Source organism: Pimephales promelas, chromosome 23 (genome assembly GCF_988280905.1).
Source record: "Pimephales promelas chromosome 23, fPimPro1.hap1.1, whole genome shotgun sequence".
In the NCBI taxonomy this organism is placed as follows: domain Eukaryota; kingdom Metazoa; phylum Chordata; class Actinopteri; order Cypriniformes; family Leuciscidae; genus Pimephales; species Pimephales promelas.
The window spans coordinates 29,046,176-29,072,008 of record NC_142791.1 but is presented as its reverse complement, the minus strand read 5'-3'; the positions used below and the strand labels follow the sequence as shown (position 1 = coordinate 29,072,008).

Sequence of the window (25,833 nt, the reverse complement as noted above, 5' to 3'; positions counted from 1 at the left end):
TAAATAATTTGTATTTTTCATACATTTGTATTACTTTTACAATTTTTTGTAAAACGAACTTAAAGTCTTGAAAGGCACTTTATAAACCTTTTTTATTTTTGGGGTGTTTATTTGTATATTTTTTTCAATTATTACTTCATTTTATAAATAAACAAAATATTATTTAATAATATTATTTTTTTATTATTTTCATTCCTATTATAGTTTGAGCTATTTTAGTCTAAGAAGTTCAATGAAAATGACCAGTTTAAGCTTTATTTTAATTGGACGGCATGCATTTCCATTGCCAGTGTACTGACGGCGAGCTGCTGATCTGGGCACAGTTGCACTGACAGATAACTGATGGAAAAGCTTTTGAGGAGTCTGAAGAAAAGCACACCTGTCCCAACTAAAGGCTTTCAGGCTCGTCCGCCGGCAGGCTAACAGACACTAAACAGTAAAGAAGCCCATTTGAATCGCCTTTGTCCCAGTTTGGGTTACATAAACCCGACAGACAATCAAGTGGAACGTGAAATAAAAGCATGATTTTCCTAGTGCGCGGCTCCTGTTAGAGCGCCGAGCCCTTCAGCCGCGCGGCTCCATTTGCATGGCAGGTCCAGTTAAATGAGGAGACCAGATTCTCTCTACCTGGCATGCAAACCAGCGGAGCAGCAGTTAAAGCAGCGCGCGCACGCACAGGTGTGTCCTCTCTCCAGAGATATGGAAATCCTCCGCTCTGAGATTCACTCTCCAGACACCGTAGAGTGGACTTCATCAGAGGAGCTCCAGGATGCCACGCTCGTTCCTGGTCAAGAGGAAGCAGGCGCTGTGTGGAGGATGGCAGTGGACGGAGCCGGACCTCAGCCTCGGGCCCGCCGCAGGTACGTGAACACCTGAACACCTGAAAACCTGAACACATGAACACATGAACACCTGCGCATCAGTTATCACTCAGTTATCTGGTGTTTAATAATCGTCTCAAAACATTAGCACAAAACATTATTCATACAGCGTTCATGGAATGTTTTCAGTTGGATGTTCATCTGGCGTTTTTTAAATGTAACAAATTGTTTCAGGATGTTCAGAGAACATTAAAATGTAACATTCTATAATGTTTGAAGAATGATACAATGTAACATTCCATATCATTTGAAGAATGATACAATGTAACATTCCATAATGTTTGGAGAATGATACAATGTAACTGTAACGGCGTGGTGTGGGTTGAAGAAGACTCACAGTCAAAAGGCTCAAAATCAGACAGTTTTACTAATATAAATCACAGGAACACACAGGCAGGCAGGAGGACGATCATTATAACACACATGTTGAATACAACTAACAACTGACAAGGACAGACTGAACAGGAAGGAACTAAATACAGACACTAATGAACAGAAACCAGAAGACACAAATGAAGGTGATTAACTACGCAGAGGTGTCAACGATGATGACAGGCAGGCGGGAAAACATGAGGGATGCTGGGAAGTGTAGTGAAGAGGCGGACGGTCACATTAAAACCCCCTTCCGGTAGGCGTGTCCTCGTGCCGTAGACAGCAGAGGGAGAGAGGGACCAGGGCAGATCAGGCGGCCAGGGCGGAGACGACGGAGGGAGGAGCCATGGAGAGGGCAGGGCAGAAGACAAGGGGCCGACTGACGGGTGCGGAGAAGCTGGGAGAGGAGACCAGGGTGGAGCTGTAGAGCAGACGAGACCAGGTGATGCTGAGGGACTGGAGGAACATGGTGACACCGAAGGTTCAGGCGACTGAAGTGTAGAAGGGGCACAGAAGGACACGGTGGAGACAGAGGGAGTGAGGAGCCCAACAGAGGAGACGAGTCCAGAGGTGAGGGAAGGCCAACGAGAGACAAAAGTGAATCCAGGGGGACGAGGGAGCCTGCCAGAACTGAGGGACTGAGGGGCCATGGTGGAGCTGGGGGAGGTAAGAGCCAAGGTGGAACAGATGGAGTGAAGGGCCGAGGTAGAGTCCTGGTTGAAGAGGTTGTAGGCAGAGCCCGGGGATCCACCGACCCTGAAGACGTTGCTGGCAGGCAGATCCTCGGCGACTCCACCTCCTCAAGGGTGGATACAGGAGCAGAGGGGTTGTGGAGGAACGGTAGCGAGGCAGATGGGAGGAGGTGGGTAAGAGAGGCTGGGTGGGAATTCAGGCTCTGGGCTGGACGGGGCCACTGATGAAGGCTCGGCTGGGCTGGACAGGACCAGCAGTGGAGGCTCTGGACTGGACGGGACCAGCGATCTAATATAGTGATCTAATGTGTGTGTGTGTTTCAGTAGCTGTACAGACACACAGTGCTGCTGGTCTGGAATCAGTGTCGGAGCGCGTCCATAAACACACACCTGCTTCTGAAGCTCTGGAGCGCCGCAGAGAGGATTATGGGATGGAGAGAGTTCCGGCGTCCCAGAGTTCTCTTCCTCTTCCTCTTCCTCTTCCTCCCGCTGCTTTAACATCAGCACCGCTGAACAAGGTGAACGACACACACACACACACACACACACAGATACGAACAGTTCATCCAGTCACGTTGAGAGTTATCAGGGCTCTCGTTTATAAACTGTGTGTGTGTGTGTGTGTGTGTGTGTGTGTGTGTGTGTGTGTGTGTGTGAGGTGCATCCCTATATCGTGCACCTCATTTACTATACAGATCCTCATCTGCATAACATTTACATATTGCATATCATTTACATCTTTGGGTTCTCTCAAGGTTTTTTTCTCCATCAATCGCCTGATGGAGTTTTGGCCACTGTTGCCTTGCTTTTGGCTTGCTTAGTTGGGGACATTTAATGTTCAACAATAGATGTTGTAGCCTATTATTTTCATGTTAACACTGTGAAGCTGCTTTGATATGATCTATTTTGTAAAAAGCGCTATATAAATAAATGTGACTTGACTTGGCTTGATATGCATATTCATCCGCGTTATTCTATGTTTAACGGTACAAGACATCAGGAGAATATGAGATATTACGGAGCCCCTAAAGGGACATTGAAAAAAAGATTCCCGGTTTGTCCAGTTTGCGTCACTGTCATCATTACTAGTATGAGGAAAACAAGATGTCAAAGTTTAAACTTCTGCTCTAGATTAAAAAAGACGTAAACTATTGGTTACAACGCAACCAATACATCCTTATTTAAGGGTTTAACAGGGATATTAATCATCTTATGAATATGATAATTATGGAAATATTTTAACATGCAAACAATTTAAGTGAATCCATGGTTTTCCTGTGCATTTTAAAGAATTTAATTCTGACATTAAAGCTATTTACCCTGCTCGGATTCATCTTATCAAAAGTCATATTCAATTTAACTCCACATTAATGATAAATCCAAAATTAGTTTTAAATGGCATTGAATTGATTGATTAAGACTACTTGGTTAATCCCCTTTAAATATTGCATTAATAATAAACCCAAAGAAATAATTTAAAAAAAAAATTGCATGACATTCATCCTGTTAAATCATTAATTGCAAGATACTCTGATATTGACGATTTATGTTGGAAAGAGGTGTTGACTCGTTTGTTTTTTGGATGCAAAAAATATCCTATTTGATTTGGCGTTCGGCTCTCTCAGTCTCAGGTTTCTGTGTGTGTGTGTGTGCAGTGGTGTTCGGCTCTCTCAGGTGTGTGTATGTAAATGTGTGTGTTTATAAATGCAACTTGTTTCAGAGAGCATTGAGTGTTTACCTGCACATGCATGTGTTCCTCTGATCCAGGGGGCGCGTGAATGCGGCGGCTCGTCGGAGTTTCTGTGTTCGGTGTGTCATAAAGCGTTCCCGCTGCAGCGCATGCTCACGCGACACCTGAAGTGTCACAGTCTGATCAAGAGACACCCGTGCAGATACTGCGGGAAAGGCTTCAACGACACCTTCGACCTCAAGAGACACATGCGCACACACACCGGTGAGAACACCATTCAGCATGGAAACGGGTGCAAGAAGTAAAATAAGTCCCCAAAGTGTGTGTGTGTGAAGTTTTACCTCAAAATGACCCATTATATATCATGTTAAATTGATTACTTTTTGAGGGCGAGCAAAAAAGCACAGTTTTTGTGTCTGTCCCTTTAAATGTAAATGAGCTGTGAGCTGCAAAAACAGCTGTGTGTTCTGATTTCTGAGTGTGTGTGTGTGTGCAGGTATCCGTCCGTACAGGTGTGACCTGTGTGAGAAGGCCTTCACTCAGCGCTGCTCTCTGGAGTCTCACCTGAGGAAGATCCACGGCGTGCGGCAACAGTACGCGTACCGGCAGCGGCGCTCCAAGATCTTCGTGTGCGAGGACTGCGGCTTCACCTCGAGCCGACCCGACGAATACTTCCTCCACGTGAGGCAGCAGCACCCGAGCAGCCCGGCCCTGCGCCGCTACTACCGCAAACACCTTCTGGAGAACCCGCCGAACCACGGCATCGGGCCCTTCGTGCTGTATCCCTCCGCCGGCCTCTACATGTGAACAACTCCAGCCTCAAACACTCACGCAGACTCTTAAAGGGACCCACAAACACTCTTACAGTAACGTCAATAGAACGTTCATTCAACGTTTTCTGCTCTTTAATAATGTTCTCACACAAAACATCGTTCAAGGAGGGTTTTTTCCTGAAACTTTCAGTTTTTACATTTTTTTTATGTTACTACTTGTTTCAGAAGAACATTCAAAAGTAACATTCCCATGATTTTTGAACATTTTGAAATAACTTTTGATAATTTAATGGGTTCTTTGAACATATTTTTGTGAGCTGGGTATGACATGCAATATTTTGTTATTTATTTTAGTAGGTATGCACCGATATGAACATTTTTGCCGATAACTGATAATTCTTTATATTTGAAAGGCGATAACCAATAATTCTTCATATTTGAAAGCCGATAACCGATAATTCTTTACATTTGAAAGGCGATAACCGATAATTCTTTATATTTCAAAGCCAATAACCGATAATTCTTCATATTTGAAAGCCGATAACCGATAATTCTTTACATTTGAAAGGCGATAACCGATAATTCTTTATATATCAAAGCTGATATTCGATAATTCTTTATATTTGTAAGCCGATAACCGATAATTCTTTATATTTGAAAGGCAATAACCGATAATTCTTTATATTTGAAAGCCGAGAACCAATAATTCTTTATATTTGAAAGCCGATAACCGATAATTCTTTATATTTGAAAGCCGATAACCGATAATACTTTATATTTGAAAGCCGATAACCGATAATTCTTTATATTTGAAAGGTGATAACCGATAATTCTTTACATTTGAAAGGTGATAACTGATAATTCTTTATATTTTAAAACCTATAACTGATGATTATTATTTTTATTTAAAACCCGAAAACGATAATTCTTTATATTTGAAAGTCGATAACCGATAATTCTTTACATTTGAAAGCTGATAACCGATAATTCCTTCTATTTGAAAGTGGATAACCGATAATTCTTTATATTTGAAAGCTGATAACCGATAATTCTTTATATTTTAAAACTGATAACTGATAATTATTTGTATTTAAAAGCCGAAAACCGATAATTCTTTATATTTGAAAGGCAATAACCGATAATTCTTTATATTTGAAAGGCAATAACCGATAATTCTTTATATTTGAAAGGCAATAACTGATAATTCTTTATATTTGAAAGCCGATAACCGATAATTCTTTATATTTGAAAGCCGATAACCGATAATACTTTATATTTGAAAGGCAATAACCGATAATTCTTTATATTTGAAAGGCAATAACTGATAATTCTTTATATTTGAAAGCCGATAACCGATAATTCTTTATATTTGAAAGCTGATAACCGATAATTCTTTATATTTGAAAGCTGATAGCCGATAATTCTTTATATTTGAAAGCCAATAACCGATATAATGGTCGTAAATTAAATCCACATTTTTATAATTTTGAGAGCCTGATTACAAAAACAAAAGTCTCATCATTAAAAGCCACGTCCCAAACACACAATTATGACGTTCTCATTGTAATGTTATGAAGCCGATATGCACATGTTGCACTGAACTGTATTTCCCTTTTTTGTAGTGATTTCAATCATATTTCAAGCAGTTCATAATCATCATGCTAAACAGTGCGCATCTGAAGAGTCTCAGCAGAAGGAAACGATACATAATTTATCAGCTATAATATATCGGACACATTTTCCTATCGAGCCAATAATGATAACATTAAAAATGAACATATATCGGCCGATACCGATGTATATATCGTGCATCCCTATATTTTAGCACTTGAGGAATTAAACATGCAGCATAGATGAGAATAATGTAACAAACTTATGTTTGTGTTGCATAATGCATACTATTCCCATGCTATCTAATCTCTGCCTTCTGAACACGAGCTGTGAGATCTGCTGCATGTCGTCTCTCTGTCTTCAATAAACTTGATTATTTTACACACTTTCAGAGGACAATAAAGTCATGAATGTTCACACTGCTGCTAACAGCGATAACACACACATGCGGTGCTGCCAAAATACTGTCTATACACAACAAGAGGACCTATATAAATGTATAGATTTATAGAATGCACATTAGCTTCTTTTCAGTCCCCCAGCTGAATGGAAATGCAGTGGAATATTCACTCAGGATCATGTTCCTCCACATGTCAACTCAAAATCACATGGTTCACTGATCCAAGCTAACCTGACAAGAGACAGAAGCCACGCCCACTCTACGCAGATCACACAAGCCACGCCCACACACGAATATCACACAAGCCACGCCCACTCCACGCAGATCACAAAACCCACGCCCACTCCACAAAAATCACACAAGCCACGCCCACTCCACACAGATCACACAAGCCACGCCCACTCCACGCAGGTCACACAAGCCACGCCCAGAGTGAATCAACTAAAAATGTCTTTATCATTTAAAAATTGGCAGAAGCTTCATTAAACCCTTTAAATCGCAAAATAAATGTGTTAAACAAGCGGACAGACATTTTCCCCAAAAGAATCTTTGTACAACACGAAGCGGGCATCCGATGACATCCAATGAATGACAGCTTTTACATGCGAAATTTACATAATGCGAAACATCTATGCAGTAAAGGTTTTTGCACTAGTCGGTCTGTTCATGAGGGGAATCAGGTTTGGGATTATTTCTGTTGAGAACCCGCAAACCAGCCTGTGCGATTATATGTCTCCCTCTAGTGGTGTGTGACACAACCACACACACCTTCAGTCTCACACACACAACCATCATGAAGAGGCTACACTTTTACATAATACAATTAGATGAGCAGCTCCTATAAAGGAATCATCATCACACAAGCGACAGGTCCTTCGTGTGTGTGTGTGTGTGTGTGTGTGTGTGTGTGTGTGTGTGTGTGTGTGTGTGTGTGTGTGTGTGTGTGTGTGTGTGTGTGTGTGTTCAGCGTGTCGAGCTCTGTGCGGGAAGTGTGTGTGACAATGAACCTTTAATCTCCAGAGCCGCTAATCCTGCTCTCGACTTGCTAATGCTCATCAGAGGGAGAGAACACACACACACACACACACACACACACACACACACACACACACACACACACACACACACACAGGTGAGAGGCTCATCAGAGGGAGAGAACACACACACACACACACACACACACACACACACTTTCTGTCCTGCAGTGTCATTCAGTGACGCATGACACCTGTTCCCACATTAGGATCTTACAGGGATTAAAGCGGACACTGCAAACACACACACACACACACACACACACACTCATGTGAAGCGCTGAAGCTCATGGACCGTTTGAGCAGGTTTATCTGTGTGTGGATGAGGAGAGAGTAACTCTCTCTCTCTCTCTGTGTGTGTGTGTGTGTGTGTGTAGTGATGTCCACAGGTCCACAGGACTCCAGCATGGAGCAGAGGAGAGAACACACATCATATCAGGTACTCACACACACACACACACACACACCTTATATTAGAGAATAACATCACACACACACACACACACACACCTCATATTAGAGCAATCATTGGTGTCAGTTTGTGTTTCACTGTGAGTTCATGTTTGTTGGAGGTTTTTGTGAAACTACTGCTTGAAATGCTAAGCATCAAACACATCTAATCATTATTATTATTATTATTAAGAAATAGATTATATATAACACTAATTTCTCTGAAATAGCACAAAAACATTTTGGTAACACTTTATTTTACAGTGTCCTTGTACCGTGTGTTACATGTACTTTTCACAGTAATAACAGTAAATCATGCGTAATTACATGCAACGCACCCTCAGCCCTCAGTCAAACCCTAACCCTATAGTAAGTACATCTTGTTCATAATTATTACTCACTAACGTACTAAAATATATAATTACACTGTAAAAATGACACCTTCACTAAAGTATAACCTACATTATGTCATGCAGATTTTATTTGCATCTCACTCATCATATATTATACAAGCAAATATGCAAACAGTGAAAATCTACACTTCTATACGAGTCTGTGGGGCAGATCGCAGTAATTTTGTGAGAAAAGATGAATAACCTGTCTGGTCAGAATCATTTTATAACAATAATAGCCATCAGATGCAAGTATAATTATGCTGAATAAATATACATTTAGATATTCATTAGAGTTCTTTGTTTGTCTGTTCAGATTGCAGAAGGCGAACGAAAGGAGTGATCCACTCAGAAAAGCTTATAAAGCATTTAAAGTGCCTCTATTCTGCTGTTTTAAAGGCTCTTAATGTTGTTTCGGCGTCTCCTACAACAGGTTCACCTTCATTCAAGCTCAGAAACACTGTAATGTCCTCATGATCTCCACTGCAGCGTCAGCTCTTCCTCTCAGTGTCTGAAACGCTTCTGTGTAGATTCAGTCTCTCTAAGCCCCGCCTCTCTGAGAGCTGTTCTGCTCTGATTGGTCAGAAACCAAGCTCAGCTCTTCCAACATTTCAGCTGTTCAGAATCGCATCTTTCTTTTAGTCACGTCAGCTTCACTTCTACAGCGCGTTCACAGCAGCTTTACAGAGAGAACGATGACATCACTGGAGAAACCGTGATGTCATCGTCCAGCTCAGTTCTCATATAATGCAGTCAGTGCAGGAGATCAATAATACTGATGAATATCAAAATAAATTAAATGTCCTACATAGGGATCGATCGATATGGATGTTTTAGTGCCGAAACCGATTTTTTTTCCCATCAGCCTTAGCTGATGACCGATACGGGCTGCCGATTTTCTTGAGCCGATATTTGGAGCCGATAGATTTTGCCTGCTAAATTTACTTCATAAAAATGACATGATGTTAACAAATGTTACAGGTCTCGATTTAACAAAAGTAACATTTATTTAACTTTAACAAAAAACAATATTTAACAAATAGTAAAACACGTAAGGTAGAACAAGAACAAGTAGATAAACAATTTTTAACAAATATTAAAAACATGTGGTTGAACAAAAAAAAAAGTTCAGTGCTGAAAATAAATATTTAAGCATAAATGAAATAAAAGTAACTCAAAAAGTAAATTTTTCTGTGCCGGGAAAAACTATCGGCGAACGCAGCTGTCACGTATCGGCCGGTTCCGACACACGTAAAAAACGCAAATATCGGCCTGATATATCGGTCGATCACTAGTCCTACAACAAACCAACTCAAAAGCCAAAGGCCACAGTTTAGGAGACTTTACTTTGATCTTTAAAGCGTTTCCCCAGAACCTGCTCATCTGAACACTGCATGACCTCTCTGACCCGCAGATATTCCCCGAGGCGTCGGAAACGAAGAGCCTGAAGGAGCGACTGCCGTCCATCATGGTGGAGCCGTCGGAGGAGAGCAGCCGTGAGGAGGCGGACCCCTTCCATGACCCCTGTGACCCCGCCGGCGGCGCTCAGCCTCACGAGGACGGGTCAGTACCGCCGTTACACCGGATCCTTTAAACACCGCCGCCATCACTTTAACTGTCTTCACATGTGAATAAACGAGATCCCTTCTCCTTCTGTCCCAGAGTTCCTCCTGGCCTTAAACGTTCATCCATTCCCAGCATCCAGATCGACTACAGCAGGCTGACTCCGCCCCCCTCGCCCACGTCATCACGCGCGGCTCCGCCCTGTTTCCCCGGTTGAGGCGGACAGCGTCAGAGAAACGACACCGGCACTGTCACAACTCACAAATATGGGATTTAAACCTAGTTATAGGCCGAAATGAAAAGTTTTAGTCTTGTGAACAGATACATGTGACTAACCTCTAGATCATGTGACTCACGTAAGCCAGACTGAAGATCTAGATGTTCTTTGGATGAATGTGTTAGTTCAATATTTCACTGCAATTGTAAGACTGATATACAATAAGAAAAATGCTAAATAAAAGCATTTCCACACTTTCTGATAACCGGGAAATCAAATATGATCAGTGTGATATCAAAGTGTTTAAACTACAAAAATAATGTGTTTTCTCAACATTTCAGTCGTGTTTTCCAGCACTAATATTCTGAAATCAAGACACATTTACTGGAGAAGAAGCAAAAGTCTGGATGAAAAATGCATCAACATAAAAACAAACATTTAAAAACTAATATCTGCCAGAATAGGGTCAGAAAAATAAAGTTGTTTGCTCTTTAATTTAAAGGAATAGTTCACCTAAAAAACGTTTGCTGATAATTTACTCGCCCCCGTGTCATCCAAGATGTCCACGTCTTTCTTTCTTCAGTCGAAAAGAAATGAAGGTTTTTGATGAAAACATTCCAGGATTTTCTTCATATAATGGACTTCAATGGGAACCAAACGGTTCAAGGTCCAAAAGACAGTTTCAGTGCAAACTGTTCAAAGGCCTTTAAACGACACCAGACGATGAATAAGGGTCTTATCAAGCGTAACGAGCCATCATTTAATACATAAATAAAAAAGTTTTATAAGCTCGTTTATCAAAATAAACAAATCTTTTTTTTTTTTTTTTTTTTAATGAGCGATCGTTTCGCTTGATAAGACCCTTATTCATTTCAGTTTGCACTGAAACTGTCTTTTGGACCTTGTGTTCCAAGCACTCGATCACCAGTCTATGATCAAAATACTGCATAAGTATAATAATGTACCATAAAACCCCCCAAAATACAAAATATTAAAATTATAAAACTAATTTAATTGGAAAACAAAAGAATGTTTAGATATTAGTACTGGAAAACAAGACAGAAATACTGTTAGGGCATTTTTGCAGTGTGTGTGTGTTATATATTATCCGCCTTGATATTTCAGCCACAGGTCTGAGGTCAGCGTTCAGAGTGTGTGTTTCATCTCACACACGTCCAGTGTGACCCGTATCCCTGCACGACTGGGCTCAATACACCATAACGTCTGACACTGGATTTGTGTGACTGTTTCTAGACATTATGAACGATAAAACATGAGTGTGTGTGTGTGTGTGTGTGTGTGTGTGTGTGAGCACAAGGGGGCAGTACAACACAAGCACGAATCCTCCTCATCTACATGTTAAACAAGAGCCTGATCTGAGATCAGATGTAGATTGTGTTTACTGTGAGAAGCCAAGCATGCACAATAATAACAAACCGTTAAATGCGTCAGATAGCTACACACACACACACACACACACACACACACACAGCCGGACGGAGATCAGCGGATGTAGACTAAACATGTCTGACCCCAGGCCTGTGTCCACGGCTCCACCATGAGCCGTTCTCCTCCCCCAGAATCCCATTCTCCTCTGTTACGTGTTTTATATTCATATTATAACATAAATTCAACATGGCTGGTGAAAGTCGAGAAATCTTCTCTGCATGGAGCAACGATCTTGTTTAGAAACATCATTTTACAAGTGAAACTCGAACAATGAGAATATGGTGCAAAAGTTCTTTTTTTTTTCAGTAATTCAACTTAAAAACTGAAATAATTGTGATGATTATGGATTACTGATTATGAAAACCCCAAATTCTAAAGATTTTCATAAGCTGTAAGTCATAATCATACGGCAAAATTGATTTGTGAAACCAGTCAAAATGTTAATCATCGACAGGCCCCTCCCATTTCCACCGAGAGGGCGGGGTTAAAGCGTGAGCGACTCTGTCACTAGAGCTATTAGAGCTATTTCTACCTGATTGTTTTTTTGGTTTAACGTATTTAGCTAAATTCAGCGATATTAAATCATTTTTGACTGGAATGAAACCAGTTCATTTAGAATGAAATGTTCCCTTAGATTTCACATAAACAAAAAATGGACATTTTGAATGTTCAGAGAAGTAATGTTTTCATAACTGAATGGGAATGCTAGCAAAACATTCCTGATCATGTTAGTGTTATCTGGGAACACACACACTGAGCTCAGGACACACACACACACACACACACACACACACACACACACACACACACACACACACACACACTGAGCTCAGGACACACACTAACAGCAAGAGTGGAAGCATGTGATCCTCTCGTTCTCTGGCCAAGATCCCAGACTGAGGTATGAGCCCGTCTAACTCGACCAGCAGCAGTGTGTGTGTGTGTGTGTGAGGTCCTTCATTAGATCTGGAGTGTGTGTGTGTGAGTGAATGATGTGCAAGTAAGTGTGTGAAGGTCCTTTATAAGATCTGGAGTGTGTGTGTGAGTGAGTGTGTGTAAGACTAAGTGTGTGTGTGTGTACCCTATCAGGCGGAGGCTGTCCTTCTGGCGGTCTGGAGAATCTCATCCGCGCCGTGAGCAGAAACAACACAGAGCTGCAGATCTGTCTGTGTGTGTGTGTGTGTGTGTCCTTCATCAGATCTGGAGTGTGTGTTTGGTCTGTGAGATCGCGTCTCCTGTAATGGAGTCCAGATGTGGTTAATACACTCCTTCTCCTCTAACTCCCTCGTCTTCCTCTCGCTCCCTCCGGAAATACTCCAGGTTTTTGGCCCAGAAGGAACGTGCCTCTGTAACCAGCTCCAGATGAACACACACACACACACACACACACACACACACACACACACACACACACACACACACACACACACACACACACACACACACTCGCTGCTCTCCGTTCCTCTTCATCTCTCTCTCCTCCGGCATGATCCTGAACTCCATACTGGTTCTGACTGGTTTATGCTGGTTAAAAATCACAAAATCAGTGTTTCTGTGTGGAGTTCCAGCACAGACGACGTTCTCAAATCAACACACACTTCCTGGAGCCGCAGAACGGCTGGAGATATCGAGTGTGTGCTGAAAACGAGAACATCAGAAAATCAGATTGATCAGGCCTGATCTTACTCCAGTACAGCAAATGAACACAAACACAAAACTACTAAAACTTGAACTAAACTGAAAGCAGAACAAAGTAAATATTTATATAAAATCTATAAAGAAAACTAAAAAACTCATTAAGTTATGAAAACAATATTTCTGAACGCTTTTGGGTTATGTGAGCACGGACACACTCCTCAAACATTATGGGATGTTCCTTTTGACGGTTCTCGAGCGTTCGGGAACGAGTAACTTTAAAAAAACATTCAACGATCTGAGAATGCCTCGATAATGTTCTTTAACTGTTATATATATATATATAACTCTGAGACAGTCTATCAGTGAGAGAGAACAGTCATGTGACTCCAACTATGCAAACTCCCAGAATCCTCCAGGGTCTGTGAATGGGCCTGTGTGTCTGTGCCACTAATAACCGGCGAGCAGAAGTCCTGCTCCAGCTGGAGCTCGTTATCCAGCGCACACACACACACACACACACACACACACACACACACACACACACAAGAGCTGTCCCCTCGCAGAGAGATCCCATCATGCATCAGCACGACTCGCCAATCTCTATTCGTTGATCTTTACACGGAAAAAAAGTTTTTGTGGTGAAGTAAATACAACATAAATAAATAAAAAAATTTAATTTCTACATGAAAAAGTTAGTTCGGGCAAGAATGGAATAAAACCGAAGAAAATTCTACTTTTTATAGAACATTCTAAAGTAAACTAATATAACTATTTTACAGTAAATTAATTTTATAGTAAATACAGTAAATTCTACATTAGTACTCAACTCAAGCTTGTAGAAATTAAAGTGTAAATATCAATAAAAGTAAGTAAAATTCTGAACTTTTCTGATACTGGTGTTCCCATCATGCACTGGGCCTTGAATAAGTAATGAGGTTGACTTTTCGCTGATTCGTCACGGCTTTGATCAGTAACTGGCCATTTTGTGACATTTAAAGTTCATTTTCTACTCAAAATGACACACTGAAAACACACAATTGATCCATCAAATTTTTCCGTCACCCAGCCTTTTACTAGCCAAGTTAAAATTACTCATTTTCTTTGTTAATTCCACTAAACTTAGTTAACTTAAGAGTTTACTTAATTCCAAATGTGAAATTTACTTTAAAATAATTGCGTGCAAAAACTTGCCAAAGTACTTGTTAGATGTACTTATAACAGTAAATTATGCATAATTACATGCAACTAACCCTAATCCGATGTTAATATTACTGAGTACTAAAGTACAATTTGCTGTTTAAAGAGACATTAAATAAAAATGCTGTTTTTAAAAAAGCATATTATAGATCTTAATCTGTGCATGTTTTATTTTTGTGACCTTGTAATGTCAAAATGTCACAACTGGTGACGTCCGCTGGATTCAGGAATCACGTAGTGGGTTTAACTCCACCCCTGGAAGCTCACGCTAATTTGCATAGACATGAGAGCCACACCCACGTCGCGTTACATACAACCAAGCTCCGCCCTACATTTATTATTATTCACAATACGTCAGAAAGGATGCCGCTAACTCCGTTTTATCGCGACAGTAACAGATCGAGAGCACATCTTTACGAAGAGGTCTTTATTTACAGGTTACATTCATAAATACAGGGAACATTTACAGACATTTACACATGTGACATCATCCTCATCGTCGTGAGGGGTGTTTACTCTGCTCTTTTAAAGGGATACTCCACTTTTTTTGGAAATAGGCTCATATTTTACCACTCCCCCAGAGTTAAACTGTTGGGTTTGACCGTTTCCGAATCCATTCAGCCGATTTTCTTATATTTAGAAGAGTATCAGTAACCAGACAGTTTCTGGTCTCATTGACTTCCATAGTAGGAAAAAAAATATATACTATGGTAGTCAATGAGACCAGAAACTGTCTGGTTACTGATACTCTTCTAAATATAAGAAAATCGGCTGAATGGATTCGGAAACGGTCAAACCCAACAGTTTAACTCTGGGGGAGTGGTAAAATATTTCCAAAAAAAGTGGAGTATCCCTTTAAAGTGTTGGTCAATGTAGACGACGTTTTGGCTTTTTTCATTTTTTAAGCATCTTCAGCCTTGAGTGGCGTAACGGCGGGTCGAGGGTTTCTGTGAGTCGCTCATCCTCGAACCCGCCCTGTTCTCGCTCCGGATCCAGCTGGACCGGAAACTCGTCACTCGTCGCGAGCCAAATAGGGGGTTAACGTTACGTTTTGCCAATAAGAATCTGAACTCACATAATTTTTTTTGTTTAAATCAAGGAAATTTCTCCTTAATAATGTGAATAAATAAATAATAAAAAATGTGGTTTAAATTTAAAAAAAAAAAGGTTATCAAAAATGTCAACGATTATCGGTACCGAACGATATGAAACATTATATCGTGATGCTGTTTTAGCTCTATCGCACAGCCCTAGTGGTGTGTTTGTTGTTTTGAATGAGGGGATTACTGTAGTTATTGTGTTGTCATGTGTTTGTCTATTTTTGTGCTTTAGGACCTCCTTGTGACATGATGCTTCTCGAAGGGTTTATCCGGAAGAACAAGTGTGCCACACGTCGCTTCTCCAGGAAATGTATGGATTCAAGAAACGAATAAAAATGACAGAAAGAGGGGTAGGGTTAGTGTAAGGGGACAGAATATACAGTTTGGACGGGATTAAACCATTACGTCTATGGAGGTCCAAACAAACGTGTGTGTGTGTGTGTGTGTGTGTGAGGGGTAGGTTTAGGAGTCGGGTTAGTGTAGGAGACAAAATAAACAGTTTGGATGGTATAAAAACCATTACGTCTATGGAGAGCCCCCATTGAGATATGTGATGTGTGTGTGTGTGTGTGTCTCATACGGTGGTCATGACTTTAAGGGACCCAGTTCTGAACCTCAGGATCTTCTTCTTGAGCGCGTGCGACGCCTTGATCTTCACGAAGGCTTTGGGCTGCAGGGCGTTTCCAGGTGGAGTGGGCGGAGCCAGCAGAGGGGGCGGAGCCAGCTGCTGTGGCCAGACCAATCCGCTGCTGTTTCCAGGCTGAGTGGGCGGAGCCAGCTGCTGTGGCCAGACCAATCCGCTGCTCCCGTCTGAGTCGCTGGACCGCGAGCTGGACCCGCGCGACTCGGCCTCGCTCAGACTCGACTCGGACTCGACTCGGTACACACGGGGCTTACGGGAGCGTCTGATTGGCTGCTCGGCTTCGTCCTGACTCAGTTCTAGCGTGGAGCGCCAGCGCCGGTGAGCGGATCCGCGGCGTGTTTTAGCCGTGACGTTCCTCTCCGCCGTGTTGTACTTGCGCTCTAGGTTGTTCTCGGATTGCGCGCGGCAGGTTTTTCGTCCGGGCTTCTTCGCGGCGATCTTGTCCTCCGTGAAACGGCACTTCTTCGGCTTCCTCTCGGGTTTGTGCGCTAGAGCGCGGCACGGCTGCGCTGGGATGTACTGCGCGTTCACCAGCTCGTCGGAGGAGTGTGTGTGTGTGTAGGCACGCTGTGGTGATTCCGCTTCGCTGCTGCTGGGAAAATCCAGAGACGTGGAGCGAATCCCGGCCCGGCTAACGCTACTCTGCCGGATCACTCTGGCCTCGGGACCCGTGCTAGTGCGCGGAGGTTTGCTGGGCCTAGCATGAGGTGAGCGGCGCTGGATCAGCCCGATGATGTACGTCTCGACGCGCTGAGCCTGCCTGTAGTCCTCGGCGCTGGGCTCTTCCTCGGGCCAGACCCACGGCTCGTCTTCACTCACGCCCTCCAGCGCAGGAGAGGCTGCTGGGAAAGAGGGAAACACACACATCACCTACAGACCGACACAACGGCAGCCCAGCTAACAATAGCAGGGTTCCCACACCTCGGTCCACTTCCACATGAAGGACTGTCCAGGTCCAAACCCTCAAACTCAAGGACGTGATGTGGGGACATGTGGGTGACTTAACATCGTTACAGTTTTTCAGTGTCAAACACAACTATGTAAAAAAGCTTCTTCTTTTTTTGTCATTCATTTTTGACAGAGATCTGATATTCTATTTGTCGTATTTCTGTTTTGCATAGAACTGAAGAATATCCGGTACTAGGGGTGTAACGGTACATGTATTCGTATTGAACCGTTTCGGTTCGAGGCTTCCGGTTCGGTACGCATACAAACCGAACGATTGCTTGGACCATTTTTCCTGCCGGCAAAATTCATGCTGACGCCGCGGCCAACACAACGTTGCGCAAAATCAAATGGCAAGCGTAATGAAAGCAGAACGAAACTGCGCTCCTCGTTATGTGCTTCATGGATCGTTTATCAGTTCGGAGTTCGGACCAGCAACATCTGTGCAGCGCGAGCCGATCTCGATCAAGCAACACTGTTACTACACCGCGCTCCGGTAAAGAAAACATTTGAGTTCGCCACTGAGGTAATAACATCGCTGCGAGATCTAGTGAGATGCATTCACATTTCTCCGTTATTAACTGTAGATCTCTATTAGATCAAACAGCGCTGTCATGGAAACCAGGAGAAACATTGTGCCGTGAATGAACTAATACTTTACGTCCACAGACCAGCAACATTCACCATGGATTTAATATAGTAACACTAACTGTAACCAGTTTGGCTGGAATGGTGAAATGCTTTCAAGTACTTCACACATCTTTTTCCAGCACTTCAAAATTCAAATATTATATAAATAAATATATATTTAAATGTTATTTTTAATGTGATGACCAAAACATTATTTGTTCATCCTTCAAAGATGACCCCCATTTATAAACCTGAAAGTTTCAAGATCTAGAAAAACTCACACTTATTTAAAAATATTTTTTCTTTAAACAAATAGGAAATTTCTCTGGCATTTCTTTCTTTTTGCTGTATCGAAAACGTACCGAACCGTGACTTTAAAACCGAGGTACGTACCGAACCGTGATTTTTGTGTACCGTTACACCCCTATCCGGTACATCCTAAACTGTATATTCTAAAATTATCTGATATTAACTTTTGCATATATTAATGTTTAGATGGGGACTCGAGTCGCACTTGAGTCACACAAACAGCTGACTTCAGACTTGAGTTGCGATTCGACCCAAAAGACTTGTCAGTAATCTGTTTTCATGCAGTTATTGCTTTTTAAATCTAAATTCATTTTTATGTATTTCTATTTTCTTTTATTGGCGCATACGTTGGGGAAGCGTATGATAAGCTGCATGTCCCCCGCCCTTTACTGTGCATGAGACAGAGCGAATTTAGGCCACGCCCACAGCGGGGGAAAACAATCCAACCGTCTCCATCGACTTTGCGTCTGTAGATTTCTCATAAATTCAACAAAAGTTGGCATTGTAAATCATCCCGATCTGCACCGTCATCACAGACATCGTGAGAAAGCTCTCTCTCTCTCTCCAAATCAATGTTGTCGGATCCAAATATGGTCATTTCCTTTTAATCAGCAACCAATCGCGAAAGTAAAAGGGGGGATTTAACTCTAAATTGGCCTGATGGAAATCTTTAGATCCTGTTTTGCGGTTTCTCAAAATGACTTTTCTCTCAAACTCCAAGTCTGAAATCTCCACTTCAGTAGCACCGATATACCAAACCTAATACACCAAACCGTCCAGTCGTATACCTAGTTTTATTATGAAGACTATTACAGATGGATTTGTAAATATATTATAATCCTAGCTTGATTTATATAACATTGTTTTTCTAAAAACATGGCGAAAATCTATTTAAGGCTGTCTGATAACAGGATAACAAAAGCAGATATCCATAAATATCTATTTTCCCCCCATCTATTACTGTATGTGAACACAATGAAAAAATTATTTTAAACATGGCTCTATCTAATAGGCTACTCAGATTTCGGGGTTTTTTTTTTACATATATGCAAATTCGCACATATTTAATTAGACAATGCCTAATAATTTAAGACTTGAGACTTGACTTGGACTCGTGGCAAAAGACTTGAGACTTGACTTGGACTTCCAAAAAATGACTTGTGAACATCTCTGCTGTGTGTAATAGAGTGTGTGTGTGAGAGTTTGCGTATTACTATTAGGGGGCGTTGCGTATTACTGATCTCAACTGCCAGTGTGAAGGCGGCGTGAGAGAGTGTGTAGTGTGTGTGTGTGTGTGTGTGTGCTCTAACAGAGCGGGTCTTTCTCCTCCTCAGTGTCACAAGTGTGTACATTCACACTGACGCTTAAAGATCTCATGACTCTGTGTGTGTTTCTGCAGTCTCTGCTTTAACCGCTTCACTGCCAAAACAAACAAACAGTGAACATTACAGTCTGGAACGAGTTCATAAGTTGATTATAAGTGCCCAGTGTTGGGGAGTAGTTAACTACAAGTAGCGGCGCTACTAACTTAACTACATTTTTCAGTAGTTTGGCTGTAGCTCAGTTGCTTTTTGAACAGTGTAGCTTTTCCAGTAGCTAACTACTTTTTGCAGCAAGTAGCGGTGTAGCGCGAGCAAAAGCTACATTGCGTTTGTCGAGCCTGCGCGAATCAGCCCGATGCAAGGATATTCTTCATCTTGTTAGATTACAAACTCATTTTTTGGCATTACCGTCACCTGTTGTTTAATAACGCGTCTTGCGGCTAACGGTTCACTGACGTAAAGAAGTGGATTGACAGTGACACACCCATATTATGATTATGATGGAGCCAGAGGTGACGGCAGATTTGGATGATGGAGAAACAACTGACGTTAATTACCCATGGCCTTATTTGTCCAAGTTCAATCGGTATTTTTGAGAAAATGTTCTAAATGCAATTTATGTTGAATGTATATTTTGTTCTTGCAATGTTGTAGGATATTTGTTGCAATTTTGCACTTTTGACAAACAGTCTGCGATATTTGAGTGCTGTGTGTAATAAAACAATACTCTATGAAATCATAATTGTATTGCATTGTTTTAAACACTAAATATTTTAATTAAAACATTCATCAGACACTTATTCAGTTATTTATAATATATAATTTATAGCATGTTATAATAATAATATGTAATATAATATTTATAATATGTTGTTCAAAAAGCAAAAGTAGTTTCAACGTAGCTAGCTACTTTTTGATAGTAACTTGTAGTGTAGCTAGCTACTTTTCCAAAAGGGTAACTTGACTGTAGTTTAACTACTTTAACTCACGAGTAGCTTGTCAAACTACAGTTTCAGAGTAGCTTCCCCAACACTGTAAGTGCGTTCACACCAGACTCGCGCGAATAGAGCGTCAGGCGCGCGATTTCAATGTCAAATCAATGCAAAGACGCGTTATTTAATGCTTTCTTTCATTTGATGCGAATTCGTGTCTGCCGCCCGAGTTGAAAAATCTGAACTTCACGTGACGTGTGAGTGTGTGTGTGAGAGAGTCTGTGTGTGTGCAGAGCTGGCAGACAGACGTGTGTGTGTGTGTGTGAGTTTATTTGGGTGGTCCACTCACCAACAGACTCGTGTCTCTCAGAGAGCCGGACGGGGCCGAGAGGACAAGGACCCTCAGTGTGTTCAGAGGAGCCTGACACACACACACACACACACACACACACATGAGTATATCAGATAATATACAGTCAGACGTTATTACAGAAGAACAGACTCTGATGATCAAGACACAGTGACTCTCTCTTCTCATCCTGAAGGGATTAATCCTGCATGACGACCGCACATAATCCCATTTATTAGAGATATTTACCAAATAAATGAATGAATGAATGTGAAATATTGACAGCAGAAGAGGAGCAATCGGTGCGTCTCTAAAAGGAATCGATATTGAATCCAGATCAAATCAAAACACAAGAATTTTAATTTGTGTCAAGCAATAATAAAAATAGTAGCATACTTGTCATCGTGCCATGTACACATTAATACAATTCACTTTAGTTAGCTTAGTTTAATTCTGCTGTGAATTCAGTTGCTTCCTCACTGGATCTGTGTAACAACAGTGTCATCTGACTGAGATTCCCCACCCCTGATGAACGTGATGATGCGGTGTGTTCGGTACCTGAGCCGGGGTGAGTGTGTGACGTTTCAGCGAGAGTCTCGGCGGCGTCCATCTTTAGCTCTCCGACCTGATGCTGGAGGAGCTTCATCAAACTCCACACGCCCTCCTGAAACACACACACACACACACACAATGAGGCAGACTCCTAAAACAGAGTTTCATCTTTACAGTGATAACAGGAGATCACAGTCACAGAGAGTGTTTGGGCTTTACAGCAGATCTAGAATAAAGTTACTGTCCAGATAAAGTTAGTTTTGATTGATTCAGATCATTAGTTATTAGCTTAGCGGCCGCTAACACGACTCCGCTAACAGAAGACCGTTCATTCACACACATCAGTGTTTGAGCTCGAGAACACACACTCTGAAACATTATCGATTCATCAAGAAATTAGGACAGAAATATATTACTGTACTGTAGAATGGACTAATAATAATAATACTGTTCATTAAAACTCCAGGAATATCAGGATTTTTAGTTCCAGACTCTGATTAATGAAAACAACATCAGCAGAATAACCAGTGCAGAAGTGTGTCAGTGTGTTGTGTCCGACAGCTGACGACTGTGTGTGTGTGTGTGTGTGTTTTGGGGGAAGTGTTTACAGGTCAGATGTCAGCGATGTGTGTGTGTGTGTTCACTAATGTCTCCTGGGCCCCCAAATAAGATCATGCTAAGGCTGTTAGCTTAAACGGATGAAGCGGCTCGTCGTCATGGAAACAGCGGCCCCCGAGATCAAGAGCCGCGCACTGTCCATTATCCCTATCGACTGATTCACACACACACACACTCACTCTTTCACACACTGATACTACTGACACACACTTTCTCTCACACACACACTCAAGTACTCACTGTTTCACACACAGATACTCACACTTACTCAATCACACACACACACACACACACTCATTCACACAATGTTTATTCCTGGCATCAGTGCTGACAGCAATCTGACACAAGACAACAGCCAGAAACACTTGCCCTCATTTCATCTGTGTGTGTGTGTGTGTGTGTGTGTGTGTGTATAAACACAAGTGTGTGTGTGTTAGTGTAGTGCTGGTGGTCCTGTGCTCTGATTGGACAGTTCTGCTGTAATTAACATCTGTTTCTCCTGCAGATTCAGAAGTGAAGGAATAATTGCAGTGCTCAAACGTGTGCGTGTGTGTGTGTGTGTGTGATTGAGTGTGTGTGTGTGTGTGTGTGTGAATAATGGATGAGAAGAAAAGGTTAAATTGCTGAGCTTCTCCTCTAACTGTGATCTGTGTTTTATCTCATTTTATCAGCCTCATTTCTACAGCGCTTTATCAGTACGATCGTGTCACAGCAGCTTCACCGAGGACAATAGAGTCGCAGTTCGGTTCGGTTCAGTTTGGCTCAGTTCAGTTCAGTTCGGTTCGGTTTCAATTCGGTTCAGTTCAGTTCGGTTTCAGTTTGGTTCAGTTCAGTTCAGTTTGGTTTCAGTTTGGTTCAGTTCGGTTCGGTTTCAGTTTGGTTCAGTTCAGTTCGGTGTCAGTTTAGTTCGGTTTCAATTCGGTTCAGTTCAGTTCGGTTTCAATTCGGTTCAGTTCAGTTCGGTTTCAGTTTGGTTCAGTTCAGTTTGGTTTCAGTTTGGTTCAGTTCGGTTCGGTTTCAGTTTGGTTCAGTTCAGTTCGGTGTCAGTTTAGTTCGGTTTCAATTCGGTTCAGTTCAGTTCGGTTCGGTTTCAGTTTGGTTCAGTTTAGTTCGGTTTCAATTCGGTTCAGTTCAGTTCGGTTCAGTTCGGTTTCAGTTCAGTTCAGTTCAGTTCAGTTTGGTTTCAGTTTGGTTCAGTTCGGTTCGGTTTCAATTCGGTTCAGTTCAGTTCGGTTTCAGTTTGGTTCAGTTCAGTTTGGTTTCAGTTTGGTTCAGTTCAGTTCGGTTTCAGTTTGGTTCAGTTCAGTTCGGTTCGGTTTCAGTTTGGTTCAGTTCAGTTCGGTGTCAGTTTGGTTCAGTTTAGTTCGGTTTCAATTCGGTTCAGTTCAGTTCGGTTCGGTTTCAGTTTGGTTCAGTTTAGTTCGGTTTCAATTCGGTTCAGTTCAGTTCGGTTTCAGTTTGGTTCAGTTCAGTTCAGTTTGGTTTCAGTTTGGTTCAGTTCGGTTCGGTTTCAATTCGGTTCAGTTTCAGTTTGGTTCAGTTAAGTTCAGTTCAGTTTCAGTTCAGTTTGGTTTCAGTTTGGTTCAGTTCAGTTTGGTATCAGCTTGGTTCAGTTCAGTTTGGTTTAGTTCAGTTCGGTTTCAGTTTGGTTCAGTTCAGTTCGGTTTCAGTTTGGTTCATTTCAGTTCAGTTCAGTTCGGTTTCAGATTGGTTCAATTCAGTTTCAGTTCAGTTTGGTTTAGTTCGGTTCAGTTCTTTTCGGTCCGTGAGCCGCACTCTTGCTCGAGTCCACGCTTCTGAGATGTTCGTTTATTAACGGATTCACTCACTCTGTCTCATCGCTGCTTTACTGTCTGAAATAACTGTTTATAACACTGTGATCATTAATTCGTTTTTTCTGATTAGCTAAAACACATTTCTTGAACCCATCACTCACATTCTCAAAACCTTAAACACAAAACCAAATTTTCAGACCACATCCACAGAACCTCTGACTCTTCTGGCAAAATCAAACCATCACCTCAAAACCATTTTACCAGCTCAAAAACACACAACGCTCTCAGATCATACACACGAGTCAATATTACAAACACTACAGATCATCCATCAAACACCCGAAAGTGGAGAACACAGAACCCAAAGTATGCAGTTACAGAAAAATAGTACATTGTAACAAAACAAATTTTGCAATTACGTAAAAAAAAGTATAGTAATGACAACTTAAGGCGAATTAATTGTATATCCAGTATGCACGTCTAGTATTGCACACAATAGTGGGCCAATGGAAGGAGTGTTTATCAGCTCTTGCACACTGGGAACATACAGTGACCAACTGGGAAAGCCAAAAGGTTACAGTAAAACTCTCCAAATGAAAAGCATGTACAGTAAAGTACAGTCATGCTGGACTCTTCCTCTTCCTCCTCTTACTCGTATCAACATTCACTGCAACATTTTGAGACTTGAGTACATTTGGGCTCTGAAGTGACGTGTGTTATGTACAGTTGGTTTGGTCACATTATTAGAAATAAGTGTGAGCAATATTGAGCCGTTGTGTGTCAACGACGACACCTGTGTGTAGTTGTGTTTACTGTAATAATAAACTCCAAATAGTTACATTTAGTTAATGCATTAAATATTGGTTACAGTATATTTTATATAAGCTCAGGCCCATCAAATTACAAACAGACTTTTTATTTTTTAATAATGGATAAGTACATGTTAAAAATAGCAGTAACTAAAATTAATAAACGCTTTAGAAGTATTTCTAATGTAATAAACTAATGCTAACAAATATAACTTTATTTTAATGATTATTGAAGAACAGGACCTGTGAAAAATTCAACCAAACTCTGTTTCTACACTCTTTCTTTTTTTCAGTGTAGGAGAACACCACAAAACTATTAAACCAAAAGGTGTTTACTTTTTACGTTTGAGTGGATTAATAAGTGAGAATTGGTTATGTAAAACATCCCTCGCGTATTTAACAAATTGAACTCCTTCTCAGTGTTTCTTAAGTGTATAAAGATGTGCCTGAAGAAGGCTTACCGGCGGCGGGCACCTCGGGTTCGGGTTCTGGCACCTCGGGTTCGGTTCGGGTGCGTGTAGCGCGAGCGCGCTGATGACCAACGCCTCGTGCCTGCGCTTGAGCAGCTCGAGCTCGCAGATTCCCGCCAGACTGAGCTCGAGCCGCTGCTTCTGTCTCCCGCGCTCCGAGGAGAACAAACGGAACATTATTAACGACTCCTTCACCGCAAACACATCTAAAGAGGCGGAAAACCGCACACTTAACGTTACACTACACCGACAGCCGTTTTTAATGAAGTAAATGTGGCAACCATGATGAAATCCTGTCAGTTCGAGACTTGAGAGAGTTAACGGTTCCTCTCCTCCTCACGAGACGAGCTGCAGGATTCCAGACTTTCCAGCACAGCTGTCAAGAGCTCATTAGCATATTCTGACCTTCCGCTTTTTATTGGCTGCAGACTTTCTCCGCAAATGAATATTTTATTAGCCCCGCCCCTTTGAGGACCGAGACCCGTTAAAAATAAATTAACGTATCCACTTCTATATAAAATGAATACATTTATAAGTAAATAGGTAAATAAATACATTTGGGAATAAATCGATATAAAAAAAATAAATGAAGGGAATAAATAGATATAAAAAAATAAATGAAGGCTGAAATATAAAATACATAAAAAATAAATAAATGAAAGAGCAAATACACGTTTAAAAAAAGATTAATAAACACCAAAAATATGAATAAAATGATAAACACAGAAAATAGCTACTAAATAAAGGAAATGTAATACAAAAAGAAAAGCAGGCTATATTTAATTAAAAAAAATTGTCAAGTAATTTATTACTTTATTTATTTTCAAATTATTAACTTCGTTTAGTTTTAGGCTATATTTATTTATTGTGGTTTGGAATGCCAGATAATGATAAAAAAAATAGTTTCTTTATTCAGATAAATTCATTTCCTTTCCTTTAACTGAATGGAATGAACGCTTTAAAGATGACAAGTCTAATATCAAATAAATAGTAAAAAAGAGCGGATTATGAATTAAATTT

At 41.2% G+C, this 25,833-nt stretch overlaps 3 protein-coding genes across 4 annotated transcripts; 2 read left to right on the top strand and 1 right to left on the bottom strand.

Moving 5' to 3' along the window:
• The first annotated feature begins 743 nt into the window (after positions 1 to 743).
• LOC120478415 (putative transcription factor ovo-like protein 3) lies at positions 744 to 4,567 on the top strand. Its single transcript, XM_039670296.2, has 4 exons — positions 744 to 860; positions 2,270 to 2,463; positions 3,713 to 3,899; positions 4,132 to 4,567. The coding sequence occupies exons 1-4, from the start codon at positions 770 to 772 to the stop codon at positions 4,440 to 4,442; spliced, it is 783 nt and encodes a 260-aa protein (XP_039526230.2). The 5' UTR covers positions 744 to 769; the 3' UTR covers positions 4,443 to 4,567.
• A 3,246-nt stretch (positions 4,568 to 7,813) lies between these two features.
• On the top strand, positions 7,814 to 10,347 carry LOC120478451 (uncharacterized). Its single transcript, XM_039670353.2, has 3 exons — positions 7,814 to 7,892; positions 9,710 to 9,858; positions 9,958 to 10,347. Exons 1-3 carry the CDS (start codon positions 7,833 to 7,835, stop codon positions 10,073 to 10,075), a joined length of 327 nt encoding a protein of 108 aa, XP_039526287.1. The 5' UTR covers positions 7,814 to 7,832; the 3' UTR covers positions 10,076 to 10,347.
• Positions 10,348 to 15,517: 5,170 nt separating this feature from the next.
• dact3a (dishevelled binding antagonist of beta catenin 3a) lies at positions 15,518 to 25,178 on the bottom strand. Of its 2 annotated transcripts, none has more exons than XM_039670301.2 (4): positions 24,805 to 25,178; positions 21,148 to 21,253; positions 20,590 to 20,661; positions 15,518 to 16,944 (listed from the first exon to the last, which is right to left on the bottom strand). In XM_039670301.2, exons 1-4 carry the CDS (start codon positions 24,988 to 24,990, stop codon positions 16,034 to 16,036), a joined length of 1,275 nt encoding a protein of 424 aa, XP_039526235.2. In that variant the 5' UTR covers positions 24,991 to 25,178; the 3' UTR covers positions 15,518 to 16,033. The 2 variants fall into 2 exon arrangements, with proteins under 2 accessions (XP_039526235.2, XP_039526236.2); XM_039670302.2 differs by having other exon boundaries at positions 15,518 to 16,941.
• Positions 25,179 to 25,833: the final 655 nt, after the last annotated feature.